The sequence below is a fragment of the Squalius cephalus genome, assembly GCF_949319135.1.
Source record: "Squalius cephalus genome assembly, chromosome: 10".
NCBI classification, from domain to species: Eukaryota; Metazoa; Chordata; class Actinopteri; order Cypriniformes; family Leuciscidae; genus Squalius; species Squalius cephalus.
The window spans coordinates 11,059,399-11,078,802 of record NC_137131.1 but is presented as its reverse complement, the minus strand read 5'-3'; the positions used below and the strand labels follow the sequence as shown (position 1 = coordinate 11,078,802).

The 19,404-nt window shown below is 39.2% G+C and overlaps 1 protein-coding gene across 2 annotated transcripts in view; it reads right to left on the bottom strand.

Annotated features, from left to right (window-relative positions):
• Nucleotides 1-5,667: 5,667 nt before the first annotated feature.
• Nucleotides 5,668-19,404, bottom strand: part of scn8ab (sodium channel, voltage gated, type VIII, alpha subunit b) — a 52,461-nt gene continuing 38,724 nt past the window's right edge. For both annotated transcript variants that reach the window (XM_079884946.1, XM_079884945.1), the window contains 6 exons: nt 14,812-15,096; nt 13,637-13,690; nt 13,392-13,529; nt 12,120-12,224; nt 11,308-11,578; nt 5,668-11,197 (listed from right to left, as the gene is read on the bottom strand). In XM_079884946.1, the coding sequence (XP_079741072.1) occupies nt 10,041-11,197; nt 11,308-11,578; nt 12,120-12,224; nt 13,392-13,529; nt 13,637-13,690; nt 14,812-15,096 (2,010 nt within the window). In that variant the 3' untranslated portion in view covers nt 5,668-10,040. The remainder of the gene's footprint in view (nt 11,198-11,307; nt 11,579-12,119; nt 12,225-13,391; nt 13,530-13,636; nt 13,691-14,811; nt 15,097-19,404) is intronic.

Here is a 19,404-nt window from a genome sequence, read left to right as displayed (position 1 = left end):
CAGTGTGAGCCGTTTCATCTTAGACCGATGAATCGGGTCTTTCGTCTTACGGATCAACATCTTTGTGCAGCCTAAGACCAGTTTTAGAATGGTTCTTGGTCTACAAATTTAAATGACCCATACAGTATATATATTTTTTTCAAATTCTGATTTAGATCAAACTTTTTTGATAACCAACAAAATCTCTGTGATTAATCTTTCTAGCACTTTACTCTCTTTTATACAACATAATCTAGCATGTATCCATCTACAACAAAATCAGTAATAGATGGGACATATGTGAAGGTGAACATCGAACATATACCGTATGACACATTATTTAGTAACTACAGAAGCTTTGTACATGTTATTGTATTATTTGTCTCCTGAGGATGATATTCCCCCTGCAGCTGTTCTCCTAACATATTTAAAGAGAGAGTTTGCACCGAAATTAAAATTCTATATCCATTTACTCACCGTCATGTCACTCTATTTACTTACCGTCATGCCACTCTATGCTTTTCTTTCTTCTGTGGGACACAAAAGAAGATAAACATGTAAAGTGACTGTGTCATCAAATGTTTCCCAACATTTTGGCCCTGTCAGGTTCAAACATCCTTTGGTTAAAACAAATGTTGATCTGCTGGTTTTTAGTCACATATTTAAAGTTTAAATATTTACCACTTACACAAATTTACCAGTAACTGGGTGTGGCGCTAGGCAAAGTGCACTGGAAACTTGATAAAGTAAGTAAAAACTAGACTAGTCCCTGCATATGTTGGTAATTCAGTCCAATTAAAGACATTTCACTTCAAAGTACCACAAAATTAAACTGCCTGTTGTTTTAGTCAAGCTCTCTCTTTTTTAACCACCAGTCGGATGTAAGGACATTTGGACTTTTGTTTTTAGGTGATTCTTTGTTTGGCTCACAGTTGACAGGGGTGAAGTGGAGGAATGCTCTTCAACAGCCAACAACACAGCCTTCAATTCATCATGATAAGAACACAGAAAGGGAACATACACAACCCCATCAATGACACCGAAAACAGAAACCTTAGGAAGTGTTTGTCAGCAGTCCTTACAAAGTCAATGTTGCGTGGATCCAGCAAAAACATAGAACAGTGATTCCTGAACAGAGGATGTATGCATACCTTGAGGACACAGGATGCACTTTTGGATTTTTTTTATACATATATAATTTATACAACAGTTCGTTATGGTTCTCGATTCTGATTGGCTGAGAGCCTTTTCCAGCCATACAATATTCTACAAGTACCGCCACGGGAACCGCAACACCGTTTGTATCACTCCGCTTGCAGCATTTCTCACGTAAAGTGTCATGGCGGACGAGCAAACCACCATAATTTTACAAATACTACTGTTGTTGTGTCATGGAACAGTTTTTAGGTGAGAATGTAGTTATTTAGACCTCAAATATGCGACTTATAGGTATATAAACATAGCACATATTTGACAATTTGTTTAGACGCTTTCCCAGATGCTTGCTTTCCCAGATCTCTTGTGCAGTCCTTCGGGAATTTTCCACTGGCTCTTATGTAAATAGTGTTTTAACATTAAGTATAATTAAGTTTGGGTATATCAAGCGGGCAATATTTGGTCTTATTAATCTTCCAAATTGATTTGGCCAAGGGCAAAGTTAAATTTCATAACGTTATATTTATTTAACTGAAATCCTGTACTATAATTAGTGCTGCTTTTGTACTTTTGAATAAACGGTTTGCTTGTGTTTATTTCCTATTGGACTTCTCATACTTTTATAATGGCTAATATTGTTTATTTAAATATTGTTTTTTATATAAATAAAATATATTTTATATAAATAACAAGCCATATTTGGTATTCAGACTGTTTTTATGAGTGTTTTTAAAGGGACACTCCACCCATTTGCATTAAGCTTTGCATTGTTAGAAACCCAGTCATACTATTGAATGGTCGTGCAACACTCTCATTTTCCCCTGAGACGGGAGAAATCCGTTATTTACCTTTTACACTTCCTCCTACAATGACGCAAAAATCGTCATTTTGCGTCATTGTAGGAGGAAGTGTAAGAGGGGGGGATTTCTGTTGAGACTACAAGCACTAGTGGTGCGTTCAAGTCCTCCTGGGAAGTTCGTATGTACGAGGTGGGAAGTCGTGCTTATAACGGCATGTGCGTTCAAGTCACTTTCGTCGGAGCAAAATGGCGGAGTACTTTCTCTTAATTAATTACACAAAAATACAGTAAGGTTCTTAAACTCTTGTTCTAGAAAATGAAGAACAAAGAAATGTGCATCAGGTGTACTTTGTATTTTTATGTTTTTAATTAATTTATGAAGCCACTGCCAACACATTGTTACATGTTGCATTGTTATATTATAATACTATCATATTCTGTGTTGGCGATTAGCTAACTAAGCTGTTAATAGAAAAGCCTGACAATATCACAGCTAATACCTTTAAGTATTGTGTATTCCGCCATGTTAATCACTGACACGCCCCCAACTCGTACAGATCGGGGCTTAAAGAAAATCCCGAGCTCCCCACTGGTATTTACGACATTGTGGTGGCGTTCAAGTGCGTTCAACTCGTAAATACGATCGAGATGACTTGAACGCACCATAGTTCCTCATCTTTCCCAGGGGGCGGGACCCGCTCACGCTACAGACCTATTACAGATCAGTGGGTGGGACTTTACTCTCTGAAACTGAAAGCAATATCCTCCATCTTGTTTGAAGCTAAGCTAACAGGCGCTGTGGAGACAGATGTAAAGTAATGACAATAGCGGAGGAGAGTGCTCAATATGATATAGAAGAAGAGGATTTCGGAAGTCTGATGCTTGAATCAGGTGTTTGTGGCTACCTTTACAAGCCGCATTATAGCGAAGAGCAGCCGAGGCAGAAGACCTGCCTGCCGCGGACGAGGAGCCCGGACTGGCTCGAGTTAGGGCGGACTGGTGGCGCCGGTGATCTCACTATGCAACTCATAGACTGTAAGATGCAACTACGAACACAGAGATAGAGTCCGTCTGCGGCAAAGAATTTCAACGATGACAATTTCTCCTGGACGAAATCTCTGAATCAGACGAGGACACGGACGTTTGTGTTGAGAACTATCCTAGTTTCGCACCGCATGTCTGACTGAACATCCAGGTACCATGCAATAATTCACCTTTTCGAAAGAAATACAAACGAGGAGTAATGCACTAATGAGTTCGCCAACTAACTAGAATTTTGTGTGAATGTGAAATGAATTTCAAGCTCTGGTGGTAGCTAGCCTTGTAGACGGAAGAGTGATTTCTCTTATAGGCAGATATGCGCTTTCTGGATTAGTGGGAGTGGCTTGCGGAGCTGTGCAATGTGGTGCATTGTGGGAGTTGTTGTCTTTCATACAAATGCGTCCTGAAGTTATTTTTTGTCTTTCCTCGGTCACGAAGGCACCAAATTCAAAATTTATTTTACATTTCGACTACATATATGACCCACTTTAAATAAAAAACAATGTTCAAATGGGTGGAATGCCCCTTTAAGGTGAAGTGTGTAAACAAGAGGCAACTTACAAATGTGTTGACTACCGTCATGGGGAATCCCCTTAAAGGAGGGGTAAGCGATATTTGAAAAACGCTGTTTGGAAGTTAGTTGGGCTGACACATGAACAAACAACAAACTTGTTTAGCCAATCAACATTATGGTGCGTATGACGGTGGAGGAGAGAGAATGAGCAAGAGGGAAGCTCAGAAGAAATCACTGGAATATGAGGGGTTATGACTGGGAAAGAGCGTTAATATTAGAAAAGCTTTCCAGCTCTGGAGAGAGCTAAGCGAGAAGGCCTGAAAACAGATGCGAAGTTTGCTTTGATTCCACTCCACACGTGAGTAATTGGGTTTGAGTGTCATTGTTTGTCTGGAGCTGCTGTGCTACTGTAGCCTGGGAAAACCCAGACAACTTCCGGCAAATTCAGATTTGCTCGAGAAGTAGTCTGGCAAAGAGCTCATTCAAGCCCATTTCCATGGCCTAGAAATCGCGGCACCAATCAGAAATGTTGAGGCGGGCTTTACACAATGACGATCGCTCTGATTGGTTTTAGGTCTATCCAATTGCGCCCAGAGGCATTTGAGTGAGTCCGTTCAACTTTTAAATGCATTATTATATTCAAATTGCAAACACATGAGGACAGTCTCCATGAAAGACCCACTGGCAGATGAACGAGCTACTACATTTCTCTCCGAAACGGTAGGAAATTAAATTAGATTTAATAGAGGATTTTAACTGTGACACTATGATTGACAGGGCAGTTTAAGTGACAGGATGCACGCGACAGATCCGTCCGATAAAGATGACGGAGTAGTATGTCCCAAAGCTTGCCTACTTTTTTGCTACACATTCAAAAGTAAATACCTTTTCTTCACAAAAAGAGTACATACTTTTATGGCGTAGTGTAACTTAGGCGAATTGGGACGCAGCTTTACACGATCACGATCGCTCTTGACAAGGTCCGTTGGTGACGCCCCTTTGGAAATGATTTGTCTATGGAGCTTTTCCAGACCATAACTCAGTTACTACTGAGAATGGTCTGGTTTTAACCAGGCTAGTGCTACTGGCAACTAACAAAAAAACTCTTGTTTGTGATTACTATTGTGTACTGTACTTTCTTTTTTCGTTCATCATCTGCGCTTTATTTTTCTTGAAGCATTATTTTTTTGTGCTTCTGCTATGATAAACAGACATCCACTCTTGGATTGCATGCGCAACGGAGGCCAGCTAGCGAGAGTGTGTGTGGTGTTTAGCGCTGGAGCAGGGCGATTAGGATTGGATGGTGAGTTTTGGAGGCGGAACAATGAAGAGAGGGTTGTGTTTGTTTGGACTGAATTCAAATATCAACAATATCCAACAGTGTTTTTGAAAAATCACTTACCCTAACTTTAACAAAGATTAGTAATTATGAATATAAGATTGACCTGAAGAATATCAGCTAGATGCAATACACTCGCTTTGTCGATCTCTCTCATAATAGTACAAGCTTCAATGAAACTCAGCGTTCCTTTGTTGCTAGTTCTAAAGTGACGTTTTGGAGGAGGCTTGGGCCCAACTGTTAAAGGTGTTGTATGTAATTTTTTGACTGTACTAAAGCATAAAAATACCATATGTTTGCAGATATTTAGGAAACATGTTCACATACTTGTTTCACTGAAAAACAATGCTACAGCCAGTTATTCTACTTTACCCCCGTTTTCACGGACAAGGCTTAAGCTACTTCCATAGTAAAATGCATGTTTAAGCTGTTTTAACTGAAAGCAACTTGCACTGAGATATCTTAAAATATGTCGGTGCCATTGTTTTGTCTCAAGACCCACAAGTAATGTTTTCTTCTAAGGCACGCTTATAAAAGCTATAAATGCCCTAAATGAACTAAGGCCTAATCCTGGCTTAATCTAAGCCCTGTCTCTGAAACCAGGCCTCAGTTTATGAATGTGCAGTATATATAGACCTTATACAAACCTGAATACATAAATTCCAACCCCATGTTAAAGACTGAAACATAACTCAGGGTTTAGAATGTTAACTATTTTAAATGTGAAAAGCCTTAGCGAGTGCTCTTTCACCCTCCTAAATTATATACTGTACACTGTTCAACATCATTAACAGAAGAAAGAAAAGAAAAAGAAAAACACACGCACTCAGGGATAACTGGAAGGCTGCTTTATTGTTTGGAAAAGGTTTCGTGCTCAAATGAAGACAATCTTTCACTGATTCTCACTAAGTCAAGTGGTTGTGCAACACACCCTCTCCTCTCCAACATCAGTGGCAAGAGATAAGAACAACTTTATGAACCAAAAACCACTTGGAATTATTTTCAGCAAATGAAGGAAATAGCATCTCAGTCATGCTACAAAATAATAGACAGAAATCAGTATTTATAGAAAAATAAAAAGAAGTGGCTGAAAATTAACATAAGCTGAGCACAGAAGGCAAACTGTTTCTCTTTCAACAGACTCAACCTTTAAGAGATTAATCGAGTGACCAACACACTCCATTTCCCACCCCATGCTATTTGACAATCTCTGATGATGAAGTCAGGCTGATGCCAGTTAAGTTTTCTTTTTTCTTTTCTTTTTTTCCTCTTTTTGTAATTTTTTTTGTTGTTGTATTTTGTAATTTTTTTTGTTCATTTTTATTATTTTGTAATTTTTTTGCTTTTTAATAGATGTCACAGACATTCTTTAATTCAGTTCTTTCTCCCAGTGCTCATTTGAAACAAGCTCCACTTGTTTAGGAGAATTTTATGCAACATCATCTACATTTTTGACAAACAAAATTGGCAGCAAAAGGCACCTTAAACAAACATACAAAGACAAGAAAAGCATAATATAAAGCCTAACCAAACCTAAGACTGCAAATTGCATTGCTGTGTATCTAAGAGATGAAGAACAAGCTAAGCTTAAGTCAAGCTGCATCACACACATTTAAAGTGACCAAACGGCCACACACGCACTTCGTCCCCTCCAACCCCACCCCACACGCACGCGCACGCACACGCACACACATACTCGCTTTCTCAGACGCGGACTGAAAGATCATGGCATTTGCCGATTAAGCCGGAAGATGAAAACAGGGTTTATGGGGGAAGAACATGTGGCGTCCAGTGCATATGTACGTAGTATGTGAGTTGGAGATGGTAGGATGTATTCACACAGGGTGTAAATGAATTGCTGGTAGTGCATTCCCCTCCCAAAAACGGGCGACATAAGCCATAGCGAGCAGCCAGTACATCATCGTGCATCGAAAGCTAGACCCGCGCACGCACACAGACATCACTCGCTCAAACCCAAACGTCTCAAACACACACACAAGCGCACACTGTGTGGGCCAGGTCAGAGTTTTGGTCGTTCACCGAATGTATTGCACGAAAGAAAGAAGAACGCGAGAAAATGACAGCCAGTAGTGCTTCCTCTCCACTCCAAGCAGAGGTCAACACAGAGGAGGACAGTGCTCTCATATCATATATACTTACATATGTATATGTGTGCATATATATACACATATGTACATATACATGTATACATAGATACATATGTTGTATAGCTCTATATATGTCTTGATTGATGTATAGATTTATATATACTTTTTGCATTTAACATATATTGGATTCCCCTCTTTAATGTGAAAAGTGTGTCAAAAAATCTACACCTTCTAACAAATATGTCACAGTCTACCTAGTGAGACCAGGGCAATGAGTGAAGCCATTCTATCAAGGTTATAATCATTTTTCAGTATTAGATTAATAGCAGTAGTTTTTTTTTTATAGTATTTCTGTATTTACAAAAAACTATGCATGCTGTTAAAATAAAATTATATATTACATTATTTATAGTCTCTTAAAAAGTTCATTCTTAACTTTTCAGCATTTTGTGCTGCTTACAACATAGCCTATACTGTACAATATATTTTTTAACTGATTTTTCATTCATTTTTGTTTTTAAATGAGTGTATGATCTGTTATTTGCTCATTGTGTTGTTGTTGTTTATACAGTTGAGCCTGCATGGCTGCATAAATGAGAATGGCTGAGCTTTGCTGAGCAGAGTTTTTGTTTGTTTGTTTTGGTTCAGGTCAACACCCTCGCATGCAGCAACTGGACCATCGACACCAGATGAAAGGTAAGGGAAAACCGCTGACATCACTAACAGAAACTGAAAATGTCGTTGCACTGATGTGTGGAGTTGCCCGGCTCACAGTAAGCTGCTGTGGGACCAGTGCCTAATGGTTATTTGGCATTAGTGTGGTGGTCTACTGATGAAAAACAAGGCTGACCAGGGGTCGAATAACTGCACATTTAAAACCAAGGCCCTCGGTATTGTCAGTCTGGATGAAATCATCTCATCGTCAATGCCACAACAACACTTTTATTACGGCCTGAAATCTCTGAAGCTCGGCTCTGTGTCAGATAGCCCTGCTCTTCTCTCTACATGAGAGTTCAATGTGGTGGGAGCGCTCCTGCTTTAGCTCCACCCCATATTACAAACATTCTCGCGACCTACTGAAGGCCCTTATTGATCACATCAGAGTCACATGATACATCTGTGTTGTATCCTGAGAAAAATGGGGAAAGTCAACAAGCATCAGTCTGTCTGAAAGTGTTAAGCAGGAGAGGATCGCTCCACTCCTGAGACATTCCAGAAACTTCCAGACACAAATTGCACACACCGAATAATCAGACAAACATCTTTGGCTTCTCCTTAAACAGCTGTGACTGCCCAACCATCCCGCTGTCTCTCTCAAGTCCTGTCCTGTTGTCTTGGCTACAATCAAACCATTGCTGAAGATGTGATGGCTTTATACACGGATAAAAATGTCCGGCTGATCCTGGAGGGACGAGCCGTGACGAGACTAGACGTAGACACGCTGCAGAGCTCTTTAAAGTAATATAGCATGTAAAAATCAAATGAAAAAGTATCATAATTCTATTTTTCTAAAATAAAAAAACTGCCACTTTCTCAAAACAGTTATAGATCTTCTCATCTAACCCCTGATGAGGATTAAAAATGCCAACCAACTTGCTACACCCCTAATAATGCCCAAAACTTTGACCCCCACCCCACCCTCTTGCCCCTCCCTGGACCCACCTACCATATGACCCGCAGCGCAGGTAGTGCTGTAGGTGAGGTAAGCAATATTGCTGCATACAAATAAAATAAGAAGCTTTAGGAATTACAGTGTTATTTTTTGTATCATTTTCCTCCAGTCTCCATTCACACACATTCCAACATTTAGTTTTCCCATTCATTATCTCCTGAGCAGCAAAAAAAATGGGATGTCCCTTGTATCCTTCCTCTCCAATAATGTGCCACAATGCTAGTCTTTGTTTCAATGTACGTTAGCCACTGATTAGTCGCAGGCATTTTGCACCATCTGAAGCCAATCCCAAATTCTGTCCTAATGTTTGATAATCTATTTCATACTGTTAAGTAGAGGAGAAGATGCAGTCTAGCATCTTAGGCCCAATTCGGGTTTCTCAGTATCAAATGACATTTGATTTCTGGTCATAAATTTAGCCAGTGGACAGCCTAAAACATCGTCAAGCCACTGTGGTGGTCTGTATTAGTGTTTTGTGGACTATGATTACTCATGCAAAATTTCTGATCAAAACATGCCATCATGCAAGTCATTTCTATGCATTGAACAAGCACAATAATTTATTATTCATTTGGAGATGTGTATTGGGGGCCCCTGGTTATTGCCCCCGGTCCTATCGGTGTGAAAGCCCATGTAGAAAAAGCCTTTTGATGCAGGTATAACAAAGTTATCATGACACAGTTACTGAGGGTGACATGGGCAAAATGTTAAATGTTAATTCATTTTTTTCCTCCCATTTCTCCTTTTTTGCCGCTCAAATAATGTAAAGACCATGTAAAATATATTCGACACTAACAAACGCAAAGAGACCGTTGGAATCAGCCAGACTCTTAGTTTTGTTCCACACTCATGTCTATCCTGCTCACTCTCACGGTAACGTTGAGTTCTTACACATGTGAAATGAAACGGTGCAGACTCCTTCGCAATCCACTTCGGGAAGCCGCTTCTTTCATGAATGAGTGTTTGTTTTCTGCATGGAAAGTTCGCCGACGCAGTTCAGAAGCATGGGATTCGATCCTAGATTTCCTTGGATTATCACATTCCTGCTCGGTGAAGAGTTCCATACTGAAGCGCGATATAGCCCTCTAAAATACACTTGATCAAGTATCGGTCTTTTTAAGTTCGGATTTGATTCTGTTTCAATCAAGTCTTGATGCAACAGTGTCACACAGGAAGCTGATTATGTTTGGTTTAACTTGTAAAGAGTTTTTCAAGCTTTGAGGAACCCCAACACTTTTCTTTGCCTCGATACACCAGTGACGTTTGTAAACAATTTTTTGTCGTGTTACTTCGGCTTTGTTTTTTCCCCTTAAATGAAATTAATCTGTACATCTGTATAGTTTAATCAGGGTTTCCATTCGCTTGAAATGACAGTTTTTGTTATAATATCGTCATGATCATTATCACTGTCCATGAGTTTTATCGCAGCAGTCTTAACACTTGGATTCCCTGACGTCTTTTTGGTTTCGGCCTTTCTCCTTGCGGGCCTTGCCTTCGTTGTTGTCGTCCTGCTTCTCCTTCTCGGGCTTGGTTACACTGTCATAGGATGGCAGGGATGCAGTGGAAGGTGTGCCCTCTTTCTTTTCCTGATTGGCCCCTCCGTTCTCCAGTTTGTTGTTGGCAGGTCGGCGTTTGCAGATGAAGCCTCTGCGCGCCAGGTGGCCACGGTATGCCCTCTGGATCATGACAGCTGACACCTCCTCCTGCTTACGGCGCAGCGTGGTGGTGATGGGCTCGTACGACACCTTGGAAGGATTTGCCGCCACAAAACGCTCCTCCATTTGCTGTCGCATCATATCCAGGTCGCCGCTGTCGCCTAGCACACGCTTAGTAAAGGCAAACAGAATGTCCAAGCAGTGAATGCGGTCGCCACTCACCATGGGCATGTCCATGGCGATCAGCTCGATGATGTTTGGCTTTGGCACGCGGAGAGGATGTTCTAATGTATCCGCAAAGTCTGGCAGCTTGGCAAAGGTGATGAACTGCGAAGCATCGGGGTCGAATTTCTCCCAGATTTCATAGAAGGACTCAAAGTCATCTTCGCACAGTGGATCAGCACTCTCCTCAGTGGCAACACTGAAGTTCTCCAAGATGATAGCGATGTACATGTTCACCACGATCAGGAAGGACACAATAATGTACATTACAAAGAAGAAGATTCCCACCGAGGGATTGCCACAGTTGCCCTTAACTGTGGTTCCTGGGTTCTCCTTGTTTGGGTCGCAATCAGGCGGATAGTTCAAGATAGGAGCCAAGAGGCCATCCCAACCAGCTGATGTGGTGATCATGAATAGACAGATCATGCTGTTGCCAAAGGTTTCAAAGTTATACATGTCATCAATTCCTACTTCTCGTTTCACGTAGGCAAAGTTAGACATCCCAAAGATAGAGAAAATGAACATGACTAGGAAAAGCAACAGGCCGATGTTGAACAGTGCAGGAAGTGACATCATCAAAGCAAACAGTAATGTCCGGATGCCCTTAGCTCCTTTGATTAGACGGAGGATGCGGCCAATTCGAGCCAGACGGATTACCCTGAACAAAGTTGGTGACACAAAGTACTTCTCAATGATGTCTGCCAGGAACATACCTGAAAAACGAAGCAAAAGCAAATTACAAAATTGTCCATAGCTCAAAGAATGTGAGAGGATACAGTATGTCAAGAAAAATAGAAAAATAACTGCTGGAAACAGCACTCACCCACAATGGACAGAATGACGACAACGCAGTCAAAGACGTTCCAACCATTGGTGAAATAGTAGTGTCGCAGAGCAAAGAGTTTCAGGACAAATTCACCAGTGAAGGCCACAATAAATATGAAGTTTACCCAGTATAAGATGTTCTCTGTCTCAGGTGACTGATCATCTGTTTCCACCATCATGGTTACCATGTTAAGACAGATGAGTATCATGATGGAAATGTCAAAGGCCTGCTGAGTGACAAAGTCAAATACCATCCCCTGGACTGGGTTCTGTAAGAAAAGGAAAAGTAGAAGAAATACAGAAGAAAGGAGGATTAGTACGGGGGACTAGGAATGTTACTTCAAATTAAAATGAAGAAATCAGTTGTCAATAACAAATGTAAATAAAAAAACATTTAAAACTGTTTAATTAATGCTTACAAATATAGTTAAATATAACAGATAAAAGAATACATTTATAAAAATATATTCTGATGACAGGTTACAAATTAAAACTTGTGAAACAAAAGTATCACATTTTTAAAGCAATGTTTAAATTGCATGTTTAAAAACATTTACATTGAACATTTTCTTTATCCTTTTGCCAAATGCTTTTTTATAGTCTGTCACTGGACAGTTCATGGGAGCAGCCAATGAACTTGTTTTTTTAAGTAGCACTGACATAGATAAAGTAAAAACAGTGTTCTGTCATACTAATTGGATGAAGTGGTTTATTCAAAAGTAAAGTTTATTATTTTGAATTAAATTGTCTGTATTAACTTTTATCACAAATTTTTGCTGCTAAAAAGATTTCCCAGACCTAAATGCTTACCAGAGGTCTAGGAATAGGTTTCTGTGGCTTCTTTGATCCCAGTTTCTTCATGGCATTGTAGTATTTTTTCTGTTCTTCTGTCATGAAGATATCCTGACCTCCAAAGTATAGGGACAAAAGAAGACTGGTTACAACCTGATAATCTTGCTCAACCATATGTGCTCAAATGGGGTACATGTCCATACAGACCCACAGCATAAAATACTAAGGGCCAGATTTACTAACAGTTTGTGCCAGCGCAAACCCTCTTTTGGCGTTAAAAAACTACTGTCAGGATTTACTAAAGACACGCAGTAAAAATGAGTGCTAAAAAGGTGTGAAGTGTGAACAGGGTTATTTTTGCAGCTGACCTTATTACATATGCATTTGTAGGAGTTTCCCTTTCAGACGCAGTGTAAGGTTTGCACCAGTCAATTTACTGGTATTTGCGCCTTTATTTAACGGCCAAAAAAGCATGTCTTAAACCAGATGCTAATTTGTGCTTCTCTTGGTAGATTGTGTTGGTCATTATGGAAATGACCTGGCTTGTGTTGTTTCATTTTAAACTTTAACAGAACTCTGCACTCCAATCGGCACTTTTTTGGGGGAATTGCGCTCCCATGCTAATTTGCACTGTTTAGTAAAATAAGGCTGTTATTTATGAGTTTTCACCATTTAGCACTTAACTGAAAGCATGTCTTAGAAAAATATGGACAGAACAGGAGATAACTTGGAATACAGAGAGAAAGGGCCCTATTTTAATGATCCAAGCGCATGGTCTAAAGCGCACGGCGCAAGTTCACTTAGGGCGTGTCCGAATCCACTTTTGCTAGTTTAACAACAGGAAAAATGGTCGGCGCGCCAGGTGCGTGGTCTAAAAGGGTTTTCCCTGTTCTCATAATGAGTAATGGGTGTGTTTTGGGATTTACGTACGTTAAACCAATCAGAGTCTCATCTCGCCATTGACTTTAGACCAGGTTTCAGTTGGTCAATGGCGCAGTCTATTTCTGTTGCCTCAAAATAGCAACGTGCCAACAATGCGCCAGAACACACCTCGTTTTCAGACCACGGCGCACAAATGGGCGCAAATGCATTTGCTATTTAAACAACGTGCCGCAGGACGTGAAAATTATAACTGCGTCGGACTGAAACTAGCAAAAAACACTTGCGTTGCGCTTGGCGCTGCATTGCGCCGGATGTAAGATAGGGCCCAAAGAGCGAAAGTGCAAAGAATAGAGAAGATACTCGGACGAAGTCAGCTTTGTAGAGGTGAAAAAGAGACTGAACACTTATCTTTTTCTTCTGTTGGTTAAAGTTGTCAATGATGACACCAATGAAGAGATTTAGAGTGAAGAAGGAGCCGAAGATTATGAAGATGACAAAATAAATATACATGTAGATGTTGTCCTCATAGATGGGCTGGTCCTCAACCTGCAAGCAACAATATGCAAAAAGTGACTCGCTTGAACTAAGGCAGTAGTGTCAAACTATAAAGAAATATAGAGCTGATATAGTGTGTAACTATAAAACATCTGCACCTTTCTGGAATCCACAGCAGCATACATGATGTCCATCCAGCCTTTGAATGTGGCCTAGGTCATATGGAGAAAAAACAAACTCAAAGCCATGCACAGCAGCAGGAATTAATGTTCTTTATGATTGTTTTATTCTTATGAACTATGGGTTTATTTGGTTACTTAAAAGTTTATGTACAGGGGGTTGGACAATGACACTGAAAACCCTGGTTTTAGTATGGTGTGAGGCCTCCTTTTGTGGCCAATACAGCATCAATTCATCTTGAGAACGACAAATGCAAGTCCTCCACAGTGGCCAGAGGGATTTTGAGCCATTCCACTTCCAGAACAGTGGGTCACTATGTGATGTTGGTGGAGGAAACCGTTTTATGACATGCTCCTCCAAAATACCCCAAAAATGCTGTGCAGGCCATGGGACTTCACTTTCATGTTCATCAAACCATTCTGTCACAATCTTGCTGTGTGTATGGTGCATTATCATGCATGCTGATATATGGCACCTCCTTCCGGGTACAATGTTTGAAACATTAGGTGCACATGGTCCTCCAGAATGGTTTGAAAGTCCTTGGAAGTGACACCCTCATCAAGCACAGAAGGAAATGCCATGATATTGCAACCCAAACCATCACTGATGCTTAATCACTTCAATTAACTTAATTAACATCACTTAATTCTTCAGTTAGTTGGACAGCTGTGGTTTTGTTTTTTGGATACAAAATCCGAGTTGGTACCAAAACATCCCTTTCAGACAGCTTCCTTTTGCGTCAACAGCTACTCCTGTTGGATGTGGTTCGTCCTTCGTGATGGTATGCTGACATTACCCTGGACACCATAGCTCGCGATACACCACAAAGACTTGCTGTCCTGGTCACAGATGAGCCAGCGTGATATGCAACAACAATTTGTCCTCTTTTGAACTCAGATATGTCTCAAATTATGTTGTATGGATTGCAATATTTGATATACAGTTGTGCTATTGCTTTGCTAATCCAACCAAGGCCACGTGTATATAGGCATAAAACCTTCAACACTATATTGGCCAGTGTTTCAATTTCATTGTCCAACCCCTGTATTTGAGCAGATTAAGAGAGACTTGTGTTCCCTGAGCAAGAACTTGGATCATGGTATTCAAACAACTGACACACAAAAGATGTGTGTGGTTAAAGACAATGGCTTACCACTTGCAAGAGTGCCAGGTAACCTGCGCCTACATTATCGAAGTTGATCTTCACGTTCTTCCAGCGAACTTCTGTGTTGTTACTATCGATGAGAGCAAAGCATTCTGTCTTGTTGTTGACAATGTCAGGTTTAAAATACTCCTCTGAAGTTTCATTGAAGCAGTAATAGTACTTCCCAGCAAACAGGTTGACACCCATAATACTGAAGATCAGCCAGAAGATCAAACACACCAACAGCACATTCATAATGGAGGGAATGGCACCCACTAAAGCATTAACGACAACCTACAGAGGGGAAAAAGCAGATTGGGGGAAGTGGGCAATGAAGGGGGGATGGATTTCAGTGTTTGAGAGGGAGAAATAAAAGAAAAAAGAAAAGGAGAGATAAGGAAAGAGAAAGTTAGAGCAAAATTGAGCTATTCTGATGTTCAGATGTTAAACATGGAATGTGGATATCTCCAAGCTCTTTTGAAAGCAATCCAATTTTCCTCTACTACAAAGGCCTCTACACGTTTAGTCAAACTCAAAAAGGTAAACTTCTCTCTTTTTTTAGTTTTTGTTGTTCAGTAACAACAAATAAATAGTATTATATAGGCATTTGTTGATCAGTATTATCAATGCATGTATATACATGCAAATATAGTATCACTATAAGTTTGCGAAAAGGTTAAGGCGTAAGAGGTGATTATACCTAAGATTTACTCCTAAGTTTTTGACCTCTTAAAAATGAATTACTCAAAAGTCAAATTAGAATTTTTTTTGTTAAAGAGCATGGAGATAAATACACAAATATATTATAAATTAATGTAGATTCTAAAGATGACAGCACTAAGATGTAAAATGGTATGGCTTGATCCCCCAAGTATAAATGTTTTTTTTAAAGCTATAGGTTAAAAACAACTACAAAGTGATCATTAAAATGGCAATGGTTATACATACAGAATGTAATACAACTCTTACTGTTAGCGTTTGATTAAATGTTTTATTTAAAGTGAAATTGTAACTTTTTTTTCTTTTTTTTTTGCAGGTTAGCAGCACTGATTTTTCTCAGTTGCGTGCTGAATATCACATGCTTTGCTTATTTGCTTATCACAACTAACTTGCTACCTTATTTGCCAATAAGTCGATATTCCTACCCATTCAGATGATTGGATACAAGTATTATTATAAATGCTATAATATCTAAAGAATCCAGAATTCTACTAAATATAAGTAATTTGAGTTTTCAAAAATATGAATGGGTAGCAATTTCATGCTTGACAATGGTGAGTCAAGTAGTAAGAAACAAGCAGAAGCAAAACAATGCTGGTATCCTGAGGAATTAAGAATTAAAATTGGAATTAAAATTGGAATTCATGGAATTCAAATCCATGGAATTAAAATTGTAGCCCATTGCCACTTTTGAATTATTATTGCTCATATATACATAACAGCCAAACATTTTTTCTCTCTTGCCATACCAGTTCACTGCTTAGTGTCATGAAAGAACCCAGATATTAAGAGAAAACTACCCATCCCATTTGTGGTTGAAACGTAAAGGTAGACATTGTAGAGCAGTGGTTTTCAATCCTGGTCCAGTGTCAGATGGGTCAGATAAGAGAGATATCCAAAATGTTCAGAGCCCAGGACCAGGATTAAAAACCACTGTTGTAGAGGAAGACTCCCACCATCCCAATCACCTCTCATTTATGGTACACAGAAAAGCTGAGATGTCAGCACACTGGTTACGTGATGTCAAAATGTTCAGCCAGTAACAGTGCATGCAGGGCGTCAATCCTAGCAACAGCCATGCCCCCCCCACCCCCACATAGTTAGTTAATCATGTCAATGATTTTTACTAACTTATTAATTAGTAGGGTTGGGTATCGTTTGAATTTTAGTGATTCCGATTCCGCCTCTGCTTATTGATTCCAATTCTTATCGATTCCCGGTTTCAATTTCCAGTAAGGTAAAAGCATTCAGTCAAACATTTATATCAAATCTATTTATTCTGTGTCTTTTGGCAAAACGTTTAGTTGTCAGCAGCCTAAAGAACAATAACAGTTTCTTAAGGTTTTAATAAAAATACCACAGCAAAAAAAAAAAACTAGACTAAATAATATACATTTCAAACATTATTAAAGACAAGTAAACAGTAATAAAATAAGAACAAATAAATACAACTGAACAAAGTTCAGGTACAGAAATTGTAATCAAATGTAAAATAACACTGCATAGTTTCCTTTTAAATAAATAAAATATAGATTAATCCTTATAAGAGTTCCAAAAGTCATTCAGTCAAGATCACAGAGTGATTTTATTTCTCTTTGATTAATGTTAATGACACAGTCTGCAGCAGATTTATTTGGCTGCTGTCACTTTAAGACCTCATGCAGGATCCAATATACTGTTACACATGCTTTTTCTTTCTCAACTGTTTACGTTCAATTAAGACAAAGCCGACTGTGTTTACGAGGATATTTTGACAGGATTTTGTGTGTATTTATGCATTCAAGAGCAAGAAGACACGCACAAGAACTCAATTTAGTATCGGGCACTATATGAGAGGCGTCTCTCTGTGTGTATGCTTAGAATGTGTGCGCAAAGAAAACAGCTTTCGGTGCGAATGCCGAATTGAGTTCTCTTTCTCGTCTTCTTGAGCTTGAAAATGGTTTGAAATCACATTAGAATTTGCACACAGCTAATCGATAAGCGGAATCAAAATTTTAATTTTATTACAAATATCAGATTCCTGACCTTTAAAGGAGAACTCCGGTCAATTTTAACATTGAGCTCATTTTTTTGTACATTTGGAGTGCTGTCAATACAGAGAACAACGACAAAAATCGGTGTTGCCTACATCATGTTATCCTCTTTTTAAAATTTGCACCCTGTTGACTTCAATGGGGCAAGTTTTAAACCTGCTTTTAGCCTCTTAACATCCTTGATGTGTCATTACAAGTGCACAGGTCATGCGTGTGATTCCTTCGGGGTGAACGCGGGTTAATCTGACTGCAGTAGATGTGAAAGATATGAATAAAAATGATGTTTATTCAGCCAGCACACATACCTGTATTTTCGTCCTGTTTTCGGTCGAAGGCCATAGTAATCGATTGTCGAGTTCACGCGCGTGATCATAGGTACTAAACCTATGCGCGTGTACACCGAATTTGTCGTTGTTCTCTGTATTGACAGCACTCCAAATTTACTAAAAAATTAGCTCAATGTTAAAATTGACCGGAGTTCTCCTTTAAGTATCCGATTCTAGAATTGGAATCGATTTTCGTTTTCCAAACCTATTAATTAGTGATCCTTACACAAATCAGGGTCCTCAAAGTTCAGTTCAGGCCTTCATAAATTAGTGCAACTTAAATTTATTGTTGTTTTTCAAAGTGTATGAATCTATCAAAAGGATGCCAATGAGGTGGTTATGCAATCTCAGAGATTAGCTACGACAGAACCACGGAGGGGAACATGACTTTCTGCTTACACCTTCAAGAACATGCATTCTTCATGATATGTGATGCAAAGAGATGAAACCAGATTATGAACAACTGAGTGGATACAAAGAACAGTAATTCAGTACTTGAGTGACAAAAAAAACAAAACAAAAAACAGATAAGGCTATAATAATCTAGATTTAATAATCTAATAATCTAAATTTCACTGATTAATGAACAATTAAGAAACCATTGTACTGTCTAATTATGTTGCTTTTCTTTGCATTACCTATTAGTCCTTAAAGGACTGACAAAATTATTTGGCATAAATTAAAAACAGGTTTGTTACACAAAACTCCTAAGTGAGGAAAACTGATGATTAAAAATGGATTAATATTAACCATGCTGACTCGCTGTTAGATCAAACGATCTGGCTCATGTTCTTGATATTTAACCCTAAACTATGGTCACCTGGACCTACCGGCAAAGGTCTTTGCTTAATCAGAATACATTATAAATGACACATTCTGAGAAAAAGGAAAGCTGTGTCTTTTTTCCCCACAGTATTTGCTAATGACTGGAGTAAGGATGCAGGAATGGATGGACAAGTATTGGGTTGCAAAAAAGAGCATGGTGAAGACAGAGCATGGGAACTGGGGTTCAGGCTGGAGGACGACTTGAGCAAATGACAGAGGTACTTTGAGAGAAACAATGAACCATTAAGGCATTTGGATGTTTGAAACATCACAAAAAGGCCTTTGACTAATGTTGCATGAATGGTAGCGATCTTAGCCCAATTAAAAAAACAGAAAAAAAAATATTAATGGTTGTGATGAGGCAGCTTCATTTAATATCCTCTCTCACTAAAAACCATAAGTTTCCCCAAAAGTTGCTATAAGATTATTTTCTATGTCAGTTGAATGGAAAATGAATTTCATTATTCTTCCAGACATCAAACAAATCAATAAAAGGAAGCTAAATCTTCATATTTCAGCTGCATCATGACGCAATGTTGAAAAGGTTTTCCATGCGAAGAGTTTTCAAATACATGCACTTGAAGGATAGGTTTAGCCAAAACAATGTCATGTGGATTTCCAGAATCCTGGTAGGTTTGCTTATTCTTCTTTAGCTGTGATTTTGCTTTCTGCACAATGGTGGTTTTCGGCATGCAGTC